Below are 22,329 nucleotides of genomic sequence, written 5' to 3' on the forward strand. Positions count from 1 at the left end.
AAACTATGCATACCTTTGGCCTTTTATGCACTACTCTAGATAGTATTCGGTAATTTTTAGACCAGATGCTATTCATTTGAGTTCTCCTAAACATAAGCAAGCTTTTGATTAGATTTTCATGAATACTGTGAGTACTATAGGTTGTAGAATGTCAATGCACACAATCTTGTTGGAGTATGTATCGAAGGTGTCTGTGGCAAACTTGGAAACTGGTGGGGGCGATCATGGGGCTCCCCTAGCGGATGCTACCCACTCAAAGCGGGTGATAGAGGAACCCAAGGTGCATAAAGAGGCATGTCCAGATTTCGCTTGCGGTTATTTATTTATTTTGAGCTAGCAAGCACCGGTACAACATGCAACTCATGGGCATTGACCATTTAGGGAGGTATTAGTGGTGCATGGGCATGAGGATTTCGTGGAAGGGGAAGATCAGGAGGGGGAAGTACTAGTTGATTTTTACCTGGAGGAAGAAGATGCCATCGACAAGCACGAACACCCTTGGACTGTCATTATACTCCGATAATCATTACATCATGCGGACGGGCTAGGGTGAGGCATTGCACATGTAGGGTAAAGATGGTTTTCAAGGATGGTGCGGTTGCAGGGCTTGAATAAGTTGGAAGAGCGGGATACGGGGCATTGCATGACGGTGGGGTGAGGTCGACGACGCATGGTGTCGTTGTATGGGGGAGGCATGCTAGCAGCCATGGGTTGTAGGAAGCGGTGGTGCTCAATGGAACGAGATGGCGGCAATGCTTCGTCCTAGGAGACGTGAGAGGATGGTGAGTGATTAGACGTGGAATATTAGGGATGCAAATTTGAAGCCTTGAGGATATCATCTGACTCTACATATTTTAACCAAATAAATTATATTTCAAATATGATGTGAATTCAGAAAATCTAGTTTATTTAGTTAAACTTAAGAGGGTCGGAGGGTGCGCTCAAGGATCCAAATTTGCATGCGTATGGATAGTGACAGGTTCAGTTGATTCTTGTATTTTTATGCACCGTGAGGGACAGTTCGCCTCTGTTACTATTCTAATACCGGTTCGGGGACCCGATATTAGGCCCTATAGGGTGCTACTTCAACAAAAAAAATATTTTATAACTAGTAGTTAGTAACAAATATAGTTCTATACCCTATATATTCTCATTTCATTTTCATTTTTCCTACCTACTTTTGTTTCAGTTGCATCTGAATTTGTTCTTGCGTTTCAATTCTGCAGAGCATGCACGATAATATGATGTGTCTTAGTGAAAATTCCACGTCACAACCCTCAACTTACCACTTGGATTATATGATTATTCGAAAAGTCAAGTATGATTATCCATCGTATAATCATATTAGGCAAGAAAAATACAAAGTTACTTTAGAGAAAAAAGTGTCTCAAACAATCTTCTCATTTATATAGTGCTATGTCAAACGAACACACACAAGCTTACAAACTTAATCCCACTCAAGCTATGCCTATCTCGATATGACTACATAAAGTAGAGCATCACAAACTAAATTCCAAAAAGAGGCAAAATCTGGATTAATGTGTGTAGTGTAAAGTGAAAAAATGAGTCATCATTCATTATCAAGCATGCCTTACAACGAGACGATATGTGCAACAAAAAGCAACTATGATGAGCAATCCAAAATCACACAAGTAAAGTAGTACTACCAAATACAACATACCAAACGATTAGTTGGATAATCTTAGGAGTACTTTTTCAAAAAGAAAGGGCAAGGATGAAATTATACCATACCATGACAGCTATAAATAAACATGCACCATCATGGTTGCCCTCCATCATCCAAACTGCACACACCAAGATCAGAAACATCAATTCCAAGAAAGCAATAGTAACCACAAATCCAACATGAAGACCTTCCTCACCTTTGTCCTCCTTGCCATGGTGATGAGCATCGTCACTACCGCTAGGCAACTAAACCCTAGCAGCCAAGAGTTGCAATCACCACAACAATCATATCTGCAGCAGCCATATCCACAAAACCCATATCTACCGCAACAACCATTTCAAGTGCAGCAACCGTTTCACACACCCCAACAATATTTCCCCTATCTACCAGAGGAATTGTTTCCCCAATATCAAATACCAACCCCCCTACAACCACAACAACCATTCCCCCAACAACCACAACAACCTCTTCCTCGGCCCCAACAACCATTCCCCTGGCAACCACAACAACCATTTCCCCAGCCCCAAGAACCAATTCCCCAGCAACCACAACAACCATTCAAACAGCAACCACAACAACCATTCCCCCGGCAACCACAACAACCATTCCCACAGCAACCACAACAACCATTCCCCCAGCAACCACAACAACCTTTTCCTCAGCCCCAACAACCATTCCCCTCGCAACCACAACAACCATTTCCCCAGCCCCAACAACCAATTCCCTACCAACCACAACAACCATTCAACCAGCAACCACAACAAATAATACCCCAGCAACCACAACAACCATTCCCCCAGCAACCACAACAACCTTTTCCTCAGCCCCAACAACCATTCCCCTGGCAACCACAACAACCATTGCCCCAGCCCCAAGAACCAATTCCCCAGCAACCACAACAACCATTCCCACAGCAACCACAACAACCATTCCCACAGCAACCACAACAACCTTTTCCTCAGCCCCAACAACCATTCCCCTCGCAACCACAACAACCATTTCCCCAACCCCAACAACCAATTCCCTACCAACCACAACAACCATTCAACCAGCAACCACAACAAATAATACCCCAGCAACCACAACAACCATTCCCCCAGCAACCACAACAACCTTTTCCTCAGCCCCAACAACCATTCCCCTGGCAACCACAACAACCATTTCCCCAGCCTCAACAACCATTTCCCCTGCAACCACAACAACCATTCCCCTGGCAACCACAACAACCATTTCCGCAGCCCCAACAACCAATTGCACACCAACCACAACAACCATTCTCGTTCTCGCAGCAACCACAACAACCATTCCCTCTGCAACCGCAACAATCATTCCCCCAACAACCACAACAACCATTTCCCCAACAACCACAACAAATAATTTTCCAGCAACCCCAACAATCATACCCTGTGCAACCTCAACAGCCATTTCCTCAACCTCAACCAGTCCCCCAGCAGCGACCCCAACAAGCATCCCCCCTACAACCGCAACAACCATTTCCCCAGGGATCAGAACAAATAATTCCCCAACAACCATTCCCTCTGCAACCACAACCATTCCCCCAACAACCACAACAACCATTGCCCCAGCCCCAACAACCATTCCGCCAACAAGCAGAACTAATAATTCCCCAGCAACCTCAACAACCATTGCCTCTGCAGCCACACCAACCATATACACAACAAACCATCTGGAGTATGGTCTAGTCATCAGGGGCCTATGAAGCGACAAGTTGTAATACTAAATGGGTGGATCATCATCCTTTAGTCAACGGAGTGTTTAATGTAATGATGATAAATAAAGTGATGTGCACCATCATGTGTAACCCCGGCCTATACTAGTTCAAATGAGAATAAAAGACAAAGAAAGTTCTTGTCACAAGGACAGTGCTGGTAATTATTAAATTCGTGCCATATTTAGATTTTCATCCCTAACTACAACTTGAGTGATATCCATTATCTGCCTATTTATGAAGTGAAGTCCTATGAGCCTAACATAATTAACGGTTGATAGCTTGGTTTGAATTGAATTATTAGCAAATAAGGAGTAAGGAATAATTGCAAATTATCCCTTCGATGTCTAGCCATATGAATTGTGTGACCTTATCGTTTGTAATGATTCTAGATTGTACATATACATTTTTCTAATTGTTGAGCGACATATGAAGCAACATATGGTGACCGACCGCTGGTCTCGGTGTAAATCTCAGTAGCAGCTTTATATCGAAGGGAGTGAGATGATGATGACTTCGTGTTGAATTTTGTAGTTATTTAAATAGTTTCTAAAATGGACCGGTTGCTCATATTAGAAAATATGGGCTTGCGCCATATCGAGTTTTTGGAAATGGACAAGATGAAGGGATGATTGAATTTATGCCTTCTATTTCTCTTGGACATGAAACTTGAGATTGAATATGGTGGCATTACAAGTTACTTACAGAAGTTCCATAGACTAATTATGTCCACCTAGTACAGCTACCCAATGGTCGGAAGCTTTTTTTAAAATTAGTGTTGGTCACACTAAAATTAATATATTATGGGTGTTGGATGTAGGATGTTTTTTGAAACTTCAATCTCCTTTATTCATTCATAAGAATCATCGCATTTTTACAACCATGGGGACAATTTCCTCAAGGGTAGACTGTAAGAAAAGATTAGGACGGGAATATATATCCAGTCTAGCCAATTCATGTACAAAGATGGTTGGTTTCCATATAACGGGGTTCATAAATTATATGAGTTAAAGTCTAAGGGCGTAAAATATCAGTCATCAAAAATAGCACTTGCAATGAACGACAAGCTCACCTCTTTGATGGTAGTGATCACTTCTATATTATCCTCATTGATCTCAAATTTATTGCATCCGCTCATATGTGCAAGATTTAGACCAAACCTTCAGGATAGGGCCTCTACTATAAAAGCATTATAACTATAATCAACCTTCCCATTTGTATCTGCAATGAATTTTACATTGTTAACCTTTATCACCGCTCCAAAAACACCTTGATATGAGTCAAGGATCAAACGATGCATCTATGTTGAGTTTCGCATGGTCTCTTTGGGACAGTGTCTGCTTCGCATTTTATGCAACTCTAGAAATTATGATAGCTATATAATCTTCAAAATGTACGCCAAATTTGTGAATGCATTTTTTGGGTTGTTGTATATTTAGCAATCTTCAACCACCAATCATGTACTGCTGCATGTATGAGACTATTCATGTTTTCTTTGAGGAAAGGAGACTAATCATGTTGCTTTAGAGAAAAACTTATGAATACAAATGAATAAACCAAGAAGTTTCTTGGTTGTCGAAGTAGATTCTGAGAAGGGCTATGTGCATTATTGGGAATAAGCTTGTAAGCCACAGCGAGGCAGCAAGGTACACGGGACTCGGGGCGACCCTTGACGATGCAGCCATGGTGAAGAAACAGCTCGACACCGTGCCAGACCGACTATACACCACGGTGGCCGCCATCGAGAAGTTCTGCGACACTCATGCGTTCGTTCAGGTGCTCGGGCGGTTGAAAGCGTTCGAGGAGAGGAGGTAGCAACGCACACACGCCGGCGGCAAGCGGGCAGCTGATGCTCACGACAGCCCAATGGAGGCGCGGCGGCGACAGAAGGACGACGGCTCCGACGACTACGGGGCATCGAGCACGTCTTCGGGCAGCTAGAAGAAGAGTCGCACGCGCAACTACAACTGCGGGCAGCGGGGCCACTTCGAGCGCGACTGTCCCAAACCGTGGTAGGTGCCGGCAACGGAGCAGGCGTTGCAGGCAGATGTCGGCGACGACTTCGGCGGGCTGGGGCTCCTCTAGGCCGTAGCTTAGGGGGGTGTTGGAAAAACTTGTAAGCCACGACCAGGCCGGCTCGGGCGCGTGTGCCTGAGCGCGCGAGGCTGAATCGAGTGCGGCCATGGTAGGTGACTCGGGCGTGTCAGGTGCGTTTGTGCGTGTGTGACTGCGTGTACGGGGAAGTCCTTGCGGATGCGCAGGGTGTGCATGAGCATAGGTCTTCATCGCCGAGGCTTGACCTGTGACCAGTGGCGGAGGCAGGGGTGCTCGCAAGGGTCGTGGCTCCCACTATGCTCTCACAAATACACCTATATGTAGTCCTAATCCTCCATTTGTGAAACACAGTTAGCTAGGTTTAGGTGATTTGGGCCCCTCTATCATTATACGACATATTTTGTCCCCTTCTATATTCAATTTCTGGCTCCGCCACTGCATGTGTCCGACTCGTGTGTGGGCATAGTCTGAATTGTGTCCGACTAATGTACAGGCCATGTATGGGTTGCGTACGGGAGACTCTTGCCGCGCATCTCCTCGCACAGTGCCACGTGTCCGGCTGGGTGGGGGCGGCTGGAAAAGTTCTCATCCCAAATGAAAAAATTCCGTCGGGGCAACCCGAGGAGGCCGAAAAAATGCCTCCTGGGACACAGCGGGTGGAGTGATGGAAAGATATGGAAAGCCTAGGCCATGATGCGGTGATGAAAAGATATGGATGACATCAATCATGTAGTAGTTACACACTAGAGCAACACAGAACTAGCTCCAATTGATCAATATCACTAGTAGAAAACAGGGCATCCGCTGGGCCCCCTCCCTGCAGCAAATGGCCGCAAGGCCTTTAGAACCGGTTTGTAACACAAACCGGTCCTAAAGGTTTTTGGACCGTTTGCTGCAGGGAGGGGGGCCCAATGGACAGACCCTTTAGAACCGGTTTGTATCACAAACCGGTGCTAAAGGTTTTCTCATTTTTGCAGCAACTGCGGGGCCCCGCTGTCAGACCCTTTAGCACCGGTTTTTAACACAAACCGGTCCTAAAGCCCTCCTCTCCTTCCTCCCCGAGCACCCCTATATTCCACCCCGAGCTCAGCTCCATTTTTTCCAGCTCGAGCTCAACTCCATTTTTGCTCTCTCCTTCCTCTTGGGAGCTCTAATCCATCCCCATTTTTCTCCACCATTTGTCAAGATTGTTGGCACCCATCGGTCCTATGGTTAGCATCAACATTCCCTCTTCCGGCATTGCAAGTTTTGCTCGTTTTCTTGCTCATTTCATTTTTATTGTGCTAGCTAGGTGTTTGATGAAATGCCTAAGCTAGAGAGAGTTCATCATTTGTTATGTATACATATGCAATTTGAGCTCAAATTTAATTATGATTTGTGGTTTTTTTTAGTGTCGCGCGCCTTGTCCCCTTCCTCACCGCCGTCGATCGCCCCGTCACCGACACAACCTTGGTGAGCCTATTGTTTTTATTTACCAAAACAAATTTTGATTTGTATGATTTACATATTTACTTGTATATAATTTTCTTATTGTGTAAGATTTTTTTTATATGTATAGCGCCATGGTTTTGATATCCGTCCCCGTTGGCCCTCGTCCAGTCTATGATTCGGATGTGGTATATTATCTTTTATAACTACATATTTTCATTTCCTGATTATATATATGACAATTAATTACGCCGACCAACTTGACATAGATTATTTTATCTAGGAGGTCGTGGAACCGGAAATGCCAATCGACCCTATTGTTGAGAAGTTACACTTAGTTGAACAAGAAAATGTTGGCCTGAAAGAAAGATTGAAAAAACCTGTAGAAAGGTTGAAAAAAACTGAAAGAGAGAAGATGACCTTGGAAAAGGTTCTTGCCGGTGTCGTCGATGGTCACAAGAGCGAGATGGACGCAATGCGCCTGAAGATTAGAAAGATTAGAAAATATGCAATTAGTAAAGAGGCTTGGTATCATTATGACGTCGGGTCAATTGTTACCTTTGTTGTGATTTTGATCGCATTTGTTGTTGTTTTTAAATGCATTAATTAGAGAGAGTTTTTATGGTTGGTTTTAGTGTGTATTTTTATGAGAACTATATATGTATGGTCACTACGATACTTTGGTTTTAACGCGTGATGAACTTTTTGTATTAATTAATTAATTTAGTCATGATGATTTAGCATAATGGTTTTTGATAAATTTATATAATGCAGATGAACCGGCAATGGATGTACAGTGATCGACGTCGTCCCGAATTCCTTAATGGCATGCATAGTTTTCTCAATGTGGCTGGCAGGCAGAATGGATTTATTTTTTGTCCATGTAAAAAATGCCAGAATAAGAGGAATTTCCCTAACTCAAGAACCATACGCACCCACCTGTTGCAAGAAGGCTTCATGCCCAGTTATTTTTGTTGGACCAAGCACGGAGAAAGAGGGGTTGTAATGGAAGACAATGAAGAAGAAGAGAATAATGATAACTATCCTATGTTCGGTGAACACGGTGATACTGAAATGGGGGAAGACGAGCTTGAACTTGAGGACATTGTTGATGAGTCTGATGATGATCTTCGTCAGGTCATTCGTGAAGAACAGATAAACTGCGCAAGTGAAAACGAGAGGTTGAAGTTGGAGCCCATGTTAGAAGATCACAAAAAATTGTTGTACCCAAATTGCGAAGATGGCCAGAAAAAGTTGGGCACCACCCTGGAATTGCTACAATGGAAGGCAGAGAATGGAATATCTGACAAGGGATTTGAAAAGTTGCTGAAAATAATGAAGAAGATGCTTCCAAGAGATAACGTGCTGCCCTGCAGTACGTACGAAGCAAAGAAGGTTGTCTGCCCTCTAGGATTGGAAGTGCATAAGATACATGCATGCATCAGTGACTGCATCCTCTACCGCGGTCAGCACGAGAATTTAAATGCCTGCCCGGTATGCGGTGCATTTCGGTATAAGATCAGGCGAGATGACCCTAGTGATGTTGAGGGCGACGATCGCCCCAGGAAGAGGGTTCCTGCCAAGGTGATGTGGCATGCTCCTATAATACCACGGTTGAAACGTTTGTTCCGAAACAAAGAGCATGCCAAGTTGCTGCCATGGCACAAAGAAGACCGTAAGGAAGACGATATGCTGAGACAACCCGCTGATGGGTCGCAGTGGAGAAACATCGACGATAAGTACGAGGACTTTGCACGTGACCCAAGAAACTTAAGGTTTGGTCTAAGTACAGATGGCCTGAATCCGTTTGGGGAGCAGAGTAGCAGTCATAGCACCTGGCCCGTGACTCTATGTATCTATAACCTTCCTCCTTGGTTATGCATGAAGCGTAAGTTCATTATGATGCCAGTGCTCATCCCAAGCCCGTCGCAACCCGGCAACAACATTGATGTGTACCTGAGGCCACTGGTTGATGAACTTTTAGAGTTGTGGGCTGACGAAGGTGTACGTGTGTGGGACGAGTACAAACAGGAGGAATTTGACCTACGAGGGTTGCTGTTTGTAACCATCAATGATTGGCCCACTCTTAGTAACATCTCAGGACAGTCAAACAAGGGATACAGCGCATGCACACACTGTTTAGGCGAGACTGAAAGTATACATATAGGCAAGAATGTGTACCCGGGGCATCGTCGATTTCTTCCAGACAGGCATCCCGTAAGAAAGAAAGGAAAGCATTTCAAAGGCGAGGCAGATACACGGAGGAAGCCAACCCTCCCTAAAGGTACTGATATATATGACATGGTCAAAGATATAAAAGTAATCTTTGGTAAGGGTCCTGGCGCACAATCTGTTCCGAATGAAGATACTCCATGGTTACGGCGCAATCAGAAGAAAGGCAAGAAGAAAAATAGATAGGGGGTGTTGTTGGTGATGTGTAATAATGTATTAAACCTTTTATGTAATTGTGTTGACCATTTTGATAAATATCAAAAATTTAACCAATTTCCACTAAATTTGACCATTTTGATAAATATCATTTTTATTTTTTAACTGTTAAAATGACATTTAGACAATTTGTAAACAAACTATCAGAAAATATAAATATGTTGTTATAATATTTGATTTTACAAAAGCTTTTTGAGTCTACTTTGATTTTATAAATAAATGTCAAACAAAAAAGAAAAGGGAAACAAAAAAGAAAAATAAAAGAAGAAACAGGAAAAAGAAAAAGGAAACAAAAAGAAAAAGAAAACAGGAAACAGAAAAAAGGAAAAAATAAAAAGGAAAAAAACCTTTAGGACCGGTTTTTAACAACAACCGGTCCTAAAGGTGGGTTCGCTCGCGCGCCCAATTTTTGGACCTTTAGTACCGGTTTGTGTTAACAACCGGTGTAAAGGGTCTATAGGACCGGTTGTCAACACCAACCGGTGCTAAAGGCTTGTACTTTTCTTTTTTGTTTCCCGGTGCCGTCGTCTTCTCTCTTTTCCGCGCGTCTTCTCTCCTTCTCTCCTCGCCGAGTCGACCCTCGCCGCGCGCCGCCTCCTCGCCGCCCCACGTCGTCGCCTCCTCGCCGCCGTCGCCGTCCCACGCCGTCCGCCGCCCCACGCCTCCTCGCCGTCCCACGCCGTCGCCGTCCCACGCCGTCGCCGTCCCACGTCGTCGCCGTCCCATGCCGTCCGCCGCCCCACGCCTCCTCGCCGCCCCATGCCGTCGCCTTCCCACGCCGTCCGCCGCCCCGACGCCGTCTGCCTCCGCCGCCCCCACGTCGTCGTCCACCGCCCCGACGCCTCCACGCCGCCGTCGCTAAGTTAATCGTCGGAAAGTTAGAAATTTTTTGCTAAGTTAATCGGAAAGTTTTACGGAATCGTCGGAAAGTTTTGCTAAGTTAATTGGAAAATTATTAGTTAGAAATTTTTTGCTAAGTTAATCGGAAAGTTAGAAATTTTTTGCTAAGTTAATCGGAAAGTTTTACGGAATCGTCGGAGTCGGAATCGTCAGAAAGTTTTGCTAAGTTAATCGGAAAATTATTAGTTAGAAATTTTTTGCTAAGTTAATCGGAAAGTTTTACGGAATCGTCGGAGTCGGAATCGTCGGAAAGTTTTACGGAATCGTCGGAAAGTAAATCGTCGGAATCGTCGGAAAGTTTTACGGAATCGTCGGGAAGTGAATCGTCGGAATCGTCGGAAAGTTTTACGGAATCGTCGGAATCATCGGAAAGTTTTACGGAATCGTCGGAAACTTTCCGACGATTCCGACTCCGACGATTCCGTAAAACTTTTCCGTAAACTTTCCGACGATTACGACTCCGACGATTCCGTAAAACTTTTCCGTAAATTTTCCGGTTTCGTAAAACTTTTCCGTAAATAATTTTGCTAAGTTAAATTCTTGTTACTAGCAGGGTGTTGAGCTATGGATCCCCAAGAACCACATGATCCGCACGCTGATCAGCTCGCGGAAATGGGTGAGGCGGAGAAGGAAAGATACATGTGCGAGATGATTTTTGAAGATGCAACGGCCATATATCATGATGACGACGGTGGACATGCGTTTAGCAATCAATTTTTGAACGACTCCGGTGACGGAGCTGAGAATATTGAAGATGTAGTAGATGCAGAAGTGCCCTCCGGAACAAACTCTGCCAATGTATATCTCAAGTCACTGTTGACGCAACAATTAATTTGTATTGCACTTACTAACGAATCATTATTTTCCCGTTTAGGCGCCCTCCGGAACAGCTAGCGCAAGTACTGAGACAAAGTCGAAACGAGGCCCGGCCGCAAGGTTGAAAGATACTGCAAGGTACTCGATCGATAAAGTTGCTGCTGATGGCAAACCACTGGAACCCCCAGAAACTTATCGCAAATTTGTAAATCAGTGCGGAGTTGTTGTAAGAGACCTGGTCCCAATCAACTTAATAGAATGGAATAAGCCGAAGACCGGCGCCAACGTTGGAGCTACTTATGTCGATGACAGATTGAAAAGAGTGCTTTGCGACATGGTCTGGCTAAATTTCAGCGTAGCGGAAGATAAGAAGAAGAAAGTCGAGGAGTGGGCTTTGAAGAAGATGGCCACACAATTCCAGAGGTGGAAGAAAGACTTGTGGAAGAAATATAAGGACGAAGATCCAGTTTTCACTGGGCACCTAGTGAAGATAAGAGACGCTTGGCCTGATTTTAAGGCGTACAAGAAATCGGGTGTCTTTACATCCCGATCAGCCACAAATATGGAGAATGCGAAGAAGAAGAAATATCACCATATTTTGGGGTCAGGTGGCTACATGACTGCCCTGCCTAGGTGGCGACGCTATGAAGATGCGCTTCTGAAAAGAAATATCATTCCACAGACACATGACTGGCCCGATAGCCAAGTTCTGGTTGTTCGCGCATGGGGCAACGTTGGACGCTGAGACTGGGATGATTGTTGCGGAGGGACCATGGTCGGAAAAAATAACACAAGTCGTATCAGATCTAGAGAAGGCAATAGAAGCTGTTCGAAAAGGAACTTTTGTTCCCGATAGAGAGAACGATGAGCTGAGGAAGGCACTCGGGAACCCCGAAAAGTGGGGACGAACACGAGGCTTTGGAGCCACTACCCCGTGGAACCAAGGGTTTCCGGCGGACCTTGGCACTTACAGAAGCCGTGGTAGAAGCAAGAGGAACGCGCTGGAACGGATATCAACATTAGAAGAAAAGGTGGCGTTTCTCTTGAAGAAAGGGGGACACCCTGTACCTGACACTGAAGAGGAGGAAGAAGATCCTGGACCTGACGCTGATCAGCAGCAATTAGAAGACGATCCTGTAGCAGATGCTGTCCCATCTCAGCATAGAAGCAGCGTGGGTTCCACGCAGCTGCAGCTAGAAGACGGTCCTGCAGTCGAACCGTCGGCGCCTCACTACCCCGTGGATGATATCACAGAGAAGAAAAACTGTGAGATACATATGCCAATGGGGAACATATCCTTCATGGTGGCGTCAGGCTATGCTTTACCGAATCAACCTGGAGCAACCTACCATGGTGGTCAGATTCCAGCATCCCATGCTCATGTCGGGTTGTCAACAATTACGCCGGGATGCCAGTCAATTGAGCTTGATATTCCTGGAGGTGAAGGCGAGAAGACACTGGGAGAAATGGAGCTTGGTATCATCTTGTGGAAGACGAAACACATCGTGTTTCCTAACGCGGCGCCAAGGCCACCGACTCCTCCAGGTACAAATGCACCACCTCCAAAAATTACTCAATGTTGCACCACATGTAAGCCTATTTTGAATAGTTTTTTCACTTTCGTACAGAGAATGCACGACCTCCAAGTCCACCCCCCAACGCACCTCCAAGTCCACCCCACAACAAAGATTGGGAGCCCGAGGCCGAGAGTCCATCGCCCGTGCACTCTAGTGAGCCGACGGATGCGCCCACTACGGGTACGGCAAAGCAGAAGCTGCAGTTCAGAAGAAACGTGACTCCTCCCAAGAAGATAGAAAGGAAACCCAAGAAAGTCAAGACTCCCCCAAAGTTACCAGGCCTGATGACTCCGGAGGAACTAGACAAGGCCGTGAAAGCCAAAAACAAAGCATGGTTCCAACGGTTTCCCCTGAAGCCCCCTCCAGACATCTGGAAGGAAACTCTGAAGAACATACCAAAGTGGAAAATTGAGCGCACCATCGACAACTTATATTATCCTGAACCGCCGCCACCGCCGCCCCTTTCAGACTATGAACGATACATTGAAAAGATGCACACCGCACAGATGAAGCAGGCGGAGCAGATGAAGCAGGCGGAGCAGACGAAATGCGGGAAACAAGTTCCCCAGCTCGGACAACAAGAAGCACAGTCAATTGCCCCGCTCAAGGTGTTATCTGACCAGGCTTCAGTGTCCGGTCCACACATGGGCGACGTAGGTTACGCTATTGCTGATGTGGTATATAAATATAAGCCCGAGCACCCTCTGGTCGAAAATCCTAGTGCTCTAACAACCCAACTATGGAATTTACATGTTTGGTACTTGGAGGCCGCAAGGCAAAAGAGAGAATGTATCATGGCGGCAGTTCAGGATCAACACTACTTCGGAGAGTACGGTGTGGAGGTTGGGTTCGATGATTTTTTCCAGATGTACAATCAACGTGCCCTCGACAAAGCTATCGTCAGCTGCTACTGTTTGTAAGTGATTTATTTGTGTAATTTAATTATTTAGTTAAGCTCGCGTTCACTGCCCGTATAATTATCACTCACGAGACATTCTTTTTGTACGCTACTATGCAGAATGAAGATTCGTGAATGCAGGCTGGCAGGAATCTGGGACTTTGGTTTCATTGACCCGTATTCGTTTCATCAAGAGACAATAGAAAAGTTCAACAAGGATACACCGGATGATTTGCTAAGGTTTTTGAAGCGACAAAGTACCAAAAAAGAAATACTTTGGCCCTACGGATTCAAGTGAGTGTTACTGTCTTGTACACATTCCATTTTGCTTACCTGATGTTAAGTGTAATTAATGAGTATGCATGACTGCGTGTGTACACGTGCGCAGGTCCCACTTCATATTGTTCATCATTAGAATCGATCAAGGACAAGTTGAAGTCTGGGACCCGTTAACCTGGGACGCTGACACATGGAAGAGCGCGCGTCAGATGCTTCAAAGGTATATATATATCGGCCTCTTTCGTTCATCGGCCTCTTTTTCGTTCATTTCCTGATATCAAGTAAGTAATAATTAACTCTTCTATTCATTTTTCTTTGTCGGCCAGGGTTTGGCAAATGTTCATCAAGGAAGAACCCGGTACATGGGCAGACAAGCTCCACTTTCAGATTAACAAAGTAAGTAGTACTACGTACCCTGGTTTCAATACCATTACCATTCTTTTGATTATTATTAATTTGACTTAATTATGTTCTCGTATATAGGGCGTCCCGCAACAACCACCGGGCACTGATTATTGTGGATACTACGTTTGCGAGTACATTCACAGGATTATCAATGAGAAATCCCGTACTTCCAGAAATCTAGAGGTACGTAACCGGATCTTCACAACTTTATTTATGTTGCCATCAATTATGTTTAGTTTTGTTCATAACTTAATTGTTTTCATCTACTTCTTTTAAAGCTGCAACGAAAGCGGGCGATGCTCAGACCAATCCAACGTTGCAAGGCAGTTGCAGAGGAATTGGCAGGATTTCCCCTCACGCAAGTCATAGATGAAGGCGGATAATTTTTCCATCCTATGAACCAATAGCCAGCTCCCTTCTCTATGCAAGTATACAGCTATAGGAAACGAACTTCAAATTATGTAATGATAATCGGTCGAGTACTTCGTGTTACATGTATATATGTACTTTTATTTGGTGCATCAACATTTAACCGCAAACACGGAATCGGAAACACTTAACCGCAAACACGGAGTCGGTGTTTCCGGATACATGTTTCCGATTACGTGTTTCCGATTCCGTGTTCGTAAAAAACGGAACACGGACACACGGAATCGGAAACACGGAATCGGAAATACGGAATCGGAAAGACGGCAGCTCCATTTTCCAAAACTTTCTGTCTCATAAGACTTTGAAACCACACAATTTGACATTCCCCTTGGGAAATAGGGAAAAACAGGGAAATACGGAACCGGAAACACGTAAATGGAAACCCTGAAAATACGGAACACGGAAACACCGAAATACAGAATCGGAAACCCTGAAAAGAAAAGGAAAAAAAAATAAAAAAAAGCATTAGGACCGGTTGGTGTTACCAACCGGTTCTAAAGGTCCTCCGCCTGCGCGCACTCTTCGGCGCCCACGTGGAGGCCTTTAGCACCGGTTTGTAAGAGACCGGTGCTAAAGGGGGGGGGCCTTTAGTCCCGGATACGTAGCACCGGATGTGTATCCGGGTCCAAAGGCCCTTACCAACCGGTTCTAATACCCCTTTTCCACTAGTGTATGATGTAGGCATGTATTCCATATATAGTCATACGTGCTTGCGATAAGAACTTGCATAATATTTTGTCCTACCCTCTCATGGCAGCGGGGTCCTATTGGAAACCAAGGGATATTAGGCATCCTTTTGATAGATAAATGGAACAAATCATTACCACATGGTGAATACATGAATTCCTCAAACTACGGCAATCACAAGAAAGAATCCAATTATTGTCACCTTGGGGTATGCGGATCAAGACACATAATAGATGCATACAACTTGCAAGATAGGATCTGAATCACTCTTATATTCATGAAAACATAATAGGTTCAGATCTGAAATCATGGCACTCAGGCCTTAGTGACAAGCATTAAGCATAGCAAAGTCATAGCAACATAAATCTCATAACATAGTGGATACTAGGGATCAAGCCCTATCAAATTAACTCGATTACATGATCATTTCCGTCCACACCCATCACCGACCAGCAAGCCTACAAAGGAATTACTCACTCCCTGTGGTGAGCATCATGGAATTTTTAATGGATAAGGGTTGGTGATGACGACTGCGATGAATCCCCCTCTCTGGAGCCCTAAACAGACTACACATCAGCCCTCCGGAAGAGGAACAGGAGGTCGCCACGGCTCCATCTCGTAGATCGCAATGGAAAACTTCTCTTTGATTTTTCTCCGAATATGTTAACTTATAGAACCGGAGATATTGTCGGGGGAGCCTCGTGGGCCCCACCAAGCAACAGGGCGCAGCCTAGGGGGCGGCCTCACCATGTTGCCTCGTGGCCACAGGGACCCCTCGGTGGGTCTTTGCTTCATAAATCATTATAATTCCTAGTACAATTTCATAAAAACTTTCGTCCAATTCCGGTAGTTCTGCTGAAAACAGCGTCAGTTCGGGTTAGTTTCATTCAAATCATGAAAAATAGAGTCCAAAACAAGAGTAAAAGTGTTTGGAAAAGTAGATACATTGGAGATGTATCAACCATCGACAAGCAGGAACACCCCTAGACTATTATTATGGTTTGATAATTGTTACGTGATGCGGACGGCTAGGCTGAGGCACTGCATATGTAGGGTGAAGATGGTTCAGATCTGAAATGATGGCCCTTGGGCCCTAATGGCAAGCATTAAGCATGCCAAGGTCATAGCAATATCAATCTGAGAACATTGTGGATACTAGGGATCAAGTCGTGTCAAAGTAACTCGATTACATGACAAATAGCATCCAATCCCATCAACGTCCAGCAAGAATACAAAGGAATTACTCACTCCCGGTGATGGGCATCATGACGGAGTTAATGGAGAAGAGTTGGTTATGACGAGGCGACGAATTTCCCTCTCTGGAGCCCCAAACGGACTCCAGATTATCCCTCTCTAGGAAGAACATGAGGTGGCAGCGGCTATGTCTCGTACAACACAATCAAAACTCCTCTCCTACCTTTTCTTCGGAAATAGGAATTTGTACGATCTGAATTAGGGTATGCGGAGCCACGAGATGGTCACAAGCCAAGATGGCGCGTCCAGGGGTGTGGTCACGCCCTGTTTGATGGGCACCAATAGGAATATTTTATATATTTTTTATAAAAAATCTCCAAAAAGTTTTGCTCGATTCAAAGAACTTTTATTTCTACACAAGGACAACACCATGGTAGTTCAGTTGAAAACAGCGTCGTTCCGGATTAGTTTATTTCAAATTATGCAAATTAAATTTCAAAACAACAGAAAAATTATTTGAAAACGTAGATACGTTGGTGACCTATCAGCAGGCCTGGGGAGCATAAAGGGAGCACTCCACAAGAGTCCCTTGAGTGTCTGTGATGACTCAAACCCAGCCTAAATTTGGGCCGAAAAGGACCAAGGAGACAAGAAACTGGCATCCGTCATTTGCGTTGGTGCGTTGGGTCGTGTTATATCTCCACACGGACCCAAACGAACGTAAATAGACGACAGACATCCTTGAACTGGATTGATCTCAGCGTTTTCAGATAGCTATTTTGATTGCTTGTCTTTTTGCAATGGAATCACACAATAAATATATCACGTTATGTTTGTAAAGAGCAAATTATAGCGGTGGGTCATTTTGCAACTTTAACTCAGGACAACACATGTGGTACGAAGAAGTAAATTAACAGGGTCATTGTTGATGCCAAGTTATTTGGACCTTATTTATAATATCTGACATGTAATCTCCCCGGTCGTGTGGTTAGGTAGCAAACTATGCATACATTTGGCCTTTTATGCACTACTCTAGATAGTATTCGGTAATTTTTAGACCAGATGCTATTCATTTGAGTTCTCCTAAACATAAGCAAGCTTTTCATTAGATTTTCGTGAATACTGTGAGTACTATAGGTTGTAGCATGTCAATGCACACAATCTTGTTGGAGTATGTATCGAAGGTGTCTGTGGCAAACTTGGAAACTGGTGGGGGTGATCATGGGGCTCCCCTAGCGGATGCTACCCACTCAAAGCGAGTGATAGAGGAACCCAAGGTGCATAAAGAGGCCTGTCCAGATTTCGCTTGCGGTCATTTTTTTTTTGAGCTAGCAAGCACCGGTACAAGATGCAACTCATGGGCATTGACCATTTAGGGAGGTATTAGTGGTGCATGGGCATGATGATTTCGCGGAAGGGGAAGATCGGGAGGGGGAAGTACTAGTTGATGTTTACCTGGAGGAAGAAGATGCCATCGACAAGCACGAACACCCTTGGACTGTCATTATACTCCGATAATCATTACATCATGCGGATGGGCTAGGGTGAGGCACTGCACATGTAGGGTAAACATGGTTGTCAAGGATGGTGCGGTTGCAGGGCTTGAATAAGTTGGAAGAGCGGGATACGGGGCATTGCATGACGGTGGGGTGAGGTCGACGACGCATGGTGTCGTTGTATGGGGGAGGCATGCTAGCAGCCATAGGGTGTAGGAAGCGGTGGTGCTCAATGGAACGAGATGGCGGCAATGCTTCGTCCTAGGAGAGGTGAGAGGATGGTGAGTGATTAAACGTGGAATATTAGGGATGCAAATTTGAAGCCTTGAGGATATCACCTGACTCTACATATTTTAACCAAATAAATTATATTTCAAATATGATGTGAATTCAGAAAATCTAGTTTATTTAGTTAAACTTAAGAGGGTCGGAGGGTGCGCTCGAGGATCCAAATTTGCATGCGTATGGATAGTGACAGGTTCAGTTTGATTCTTGCATTTTTATGCACCATGAGGGAGGGTTCGCCTCTTTTACTATTCTAATACAGGTTCGGGGACCGACATTAGGCCCTATAGGGTGCTACTTCAACAAAAAAATATTTTATAACTAGTAGTTAGTAACAAATATAGTTCTATACCCTATATATTCTCATTTCATTTTCATTTTTCCTACCTACTTTTGTTTGAGTTGCATCTGAATTTGTTCTTGCGTTTCAATTCTGTAGAGCATGCACGATAATATGATGTGTATGAGACTATTCATGTTTTCTTTGAGGAAATGAGACTAATCATGTTGCTTTAGAGAAAAAAATTATGAATAAAAATGAATAAACCAAGCAGTTTCTTGGTTATCGAAGCAGATTCTGAGAAGGGCTATGTGCATTATTGGGAATAAGCTTGTAAGCCACAGCCAGGCAGCAAGGTACACGGGACTCGGGGTGACCCTTGATGATGCAGCCATGGTGAAGAAACTGCTCGACACCGTGCCGGATCGGCTATACACCGCGGTGGCCACCATCGAGAAGTTTTGTGACACTCATGTGTTTGTTTAGGTGCTCGGGTGGTTGAAAGCGTTCGAGGAGCGGAGGTAGCAACGCACACACGCCGGCGGCGAGCGGGCAGATGGGCAGCTGATGCTCATGATAGCCCAATGGGAGGCGCGGCGGCGACAGAAGGACGACGGCTCAGACGACTACGGGGCATCGAGCACGTCTTCGGGCAGCTAGAAGAAGAGGCGCAAAGGTAACTACAACTGCGGGCAGCGGGGCCACTTCAAGCGCGACTGTCCCAAACCGTGGAAGGAGCCGGCAGCGGAGCAGGCGTTGCAGGCAGACGTCGGCGACGACTTCGGCGGGCTGGGGCTCCTCTAGGTCGTAGCTTCGGGGGGTGGAAAAGCTTGTAAGCCATGACCAGGCCGGATCGGGCGCGTGTGTTTAAGCGCGCCAGGCTAAATCGAGTGCGGCCATGGCAGGTGTCTCGGGCGTGTCAGGTGCGTGTCTGCATGTGTGGCTGCGTGTACGGGGAAGTCCTTGCGGATGCGGAGGGTGTGCGTGAGAATAGGTCTCCATCGCCGAGGCTTCACCTGTATCAAGTGGCGGAGGCAGGGGTGCTGGCAAGGGTCGCGGCTCCCCCTATGCTCTCACAAATACACCTATATGTAGTCCTAATCCTCCATTAGTCAAACACAATTAGCTAGGTTTAGGTGATTTGGGCCCCTCTATCATTATACGACATATTTTGGCCCCTTCTATATTCAGTTTCTGGCTCCGCCGCTGCATGTGTCCGACTCGTGTATAGGCATAGTCCGAATTGTGTCCAACTAGTGTACAGGCCACGTATGGGTTGCGTACGGGAGCCTCTTGCCGCGCGTCTCCTCGCACAATGCCACGTGTCCGGCTGGTTGGGGGCGGCTGGAAAAATTCTCCTCCAAAATGAAAAAAATCCGCCCGGGCAACCCGAGGAGGCCGAAAAAATGCCTCCTGGGACACAGCGGGTGGAGTGATGGAAAGATATGGAAAGCGTAGGCCATGATGCGGTGATGAAAAGATATGGATGACATCAATCATGTAGTAGTTACACACTAGAGCAACACAAAAGTAGCTCCAATTCATCAATATAATGTAGGCATGTATTCTATATATAGTCATACGTGCTTACGATAAGAACTTGCATAATCTTTTGTCCTACCCTCTCATGGCAGCGGGGTCCTATTGGAAACCAAGGGATATTAAGGCATCCTTTTGATAGATAAATGGAACAAATCATTACCACATGGTGAATACATGAATTCCTCAAACTACGGCAATCACGAGAAAGAATCCCAATTATAGTCACCTTGGGGTATGCGGATCAAGACACATAATAGGTGCATACAACTTGCAAGATAGAATCTGAATCACTCTTATATTCATGAAAACATAATAGGTTCAGATCTGAAATCATGGCACTCAGGCCTTAGTGACAAGCATTAAGCATAGCAAAGTCATAGCAACATAAATCTCATAACATAGTGGATACTAGGGATCAAGCCCTATCAAATTAACTCGATTACATGATCAATTCCATCCACACCCATCACCGACCAGCAAGCCTACAAAGGAATTACTCATTCCCTGTGGTGAGCATCATGGAATTTTTAATGGATAAGGGTTGGTGATGACGACTGCGATAAATCCTCCTCTCTGGAGCCCTAAACAGACTACACATCAGCCCTCCGGAAGAGGAACAGGAGGTGGCCACGGCTCCGTCTCGTAGATCGCAATGAAAACTTCTCTTTGATTTTTCTCCGAATATGTTAACTTATAGAACCGGAGATATTGTCGGGGGAGCCTCGTGGGCCCCACCAAGCAACAGGGCGCAGCCTAGGGGGCGGCCTCACCATGTTGCCTCGTGGCCACAAGGACCCCTCGGTGGGTCTTTGCTTCATAAATCATTATAATTCCTAGTATAATTTCATAAAAACTTTCGTCCGATTCCGGTAGTTCTGCTGAAAACAGCGTCAGTTCGGGTTAGTTTCATTCAAATCATGAAAAATAGAGTCCAAAACAAGAGTAAAAGTGTTTGGAAAAGTAGATACATTGGAGATGTATCTACCATCGACAAGCAGGAACACCCCTAGATTGTCATTATGGTTTGCTAATTGTTACGTGATGCGGATGGCTAGGCTGAGTTACTGCATATGTAGGGTGAAGATGGTTCAGATCTAAAATGATGGCCCTTGGGCCCTAATGGCAAGCATTAAGCATGCCAAGGTCATAGCAATATTAATCTGAGAACATTGTGGATACTAGGGATCAAGTCGTGTCAAAGTAACTCGATTACATGACAAATAGCATCCAATCCCATCAACGTCCAGCAAGCATACAAAGGAATTACTCACTCCCGGTGGTGAGCATCATGACGGAGTTAATGGAGAAGAGTTGGTTATGACGAGGCGACGAATCTCCCTCTCCGGAGCCCCAAACGGACTCCAAATTATCCCTCTTTAGGAAGAACATGAGGTCGGAGCGGCTATGTCTCGTAGAACACAATCAAAACTCCTCTCCTACCTTTTTTCGGAAATAGGAATTTGTAGGATCTGAATTAGGGTATACGGAGCCACGAGGTGGTCACAAGACAAGATGGCGCGTCCAGGGGTGTGGTCGCGCCATGTTTGATGGGCACCAATAGGTGGCCCCCCTCTCATTGGCGCTTGCTCCAATATTTTCTATATATTTTATAAAAAATCTCCAAAAAGTTTTGCTCGATTCAAAGAACTTTTATTTCTACACAAGAACAACACCATGGTAGTTCAGTTGAAAACAGCGTCGGTCCGGATTAGTTTATTTCAAATTATGCAAATTAAATTTCAAAACAAGAGAAAAAGTATTTGAAAAAGTAGATACGTTGGTGACCTATCAGCAGGCCTGGGGAGCATAAAGGGAGCACTCCACAAGAGTCCCTTAAGTGTGTGTGATGACGCAAACCCAGCCTAAATTTGGGCCGAAAAGGACCAAGCAGACAAGAAACTAGCATCCGTCATTTTGCGTTGGTGCGTTGGGTCATGTTATATCTCCACACGGACCCAAACGAACGTAAATAGACGAGAAACATCCTTGAACTGGATTGATCTCAGCGTTTTCAGATAGCTATTTTGATTGCTTGTCTTTTTGCAATGGAATCACACAATAAATATATCACGTTATGTTTGTAAAGAGCAAACTATAGCGGTGGGTCATTTTGCAACTTTAACTCGACAACACATGTGGTACGAAGAAGTAAATTAACAGGGTCATTGTTGATGCCAAGTTATTTGGACCTTAT

At 45.0% G+C, this 22,329-nt stretch overlaps 1 protein-coding gene across 1 annotated transcript; it reads left to right on the forward strand.

Annotated features, from left to right (window-relative positions):
* The first annotated feature begins 1,781 nt into the window (after positions 1–1,781).
* On the forward strand, positions 1,782–3,390 carry LOC123395272 (gamma-gliadin-like). Its single transcript, XM_045090246.1, has one exon. It carries the CDS (start codon positions 1,783–1,785, stop codon positions 3,388–3,390), a length of 1,608 nt encoding a protein of 535 aa, XP_044946181.1. The 5' UTR covers position 1,782.
* The last annotated feature ends 18,939 nt before the right edge of the window (positions 3,391–22,329 follow it).

Source organism: Hordeum vulgare, chromosome 1H (assembly GCF_904849725.1).
Source record: "Hordeum vulgare subsp. vulgare chromosome 1H, MorexV3_pseudomolecules_assembly, whole genome shotgun sequence".
Classification (NCBI taxonomy): domain Eukaryota; kingdom Viridiplantae; phylum Streptophyta; class Magnoliopsida; order Poales; family Poaceae; genus Hordeum; species Hordeum vulgare.

Bases quoted from the DNA above. Each gene is read 5' to 3' on its own strand.
- LOC123395272 (XM_045090246.1), top strand. From the start codon at position 1,783: ATGGTTGCCCTCCATCATCCAAACTGCACACACCAAGATCAGAAACAT.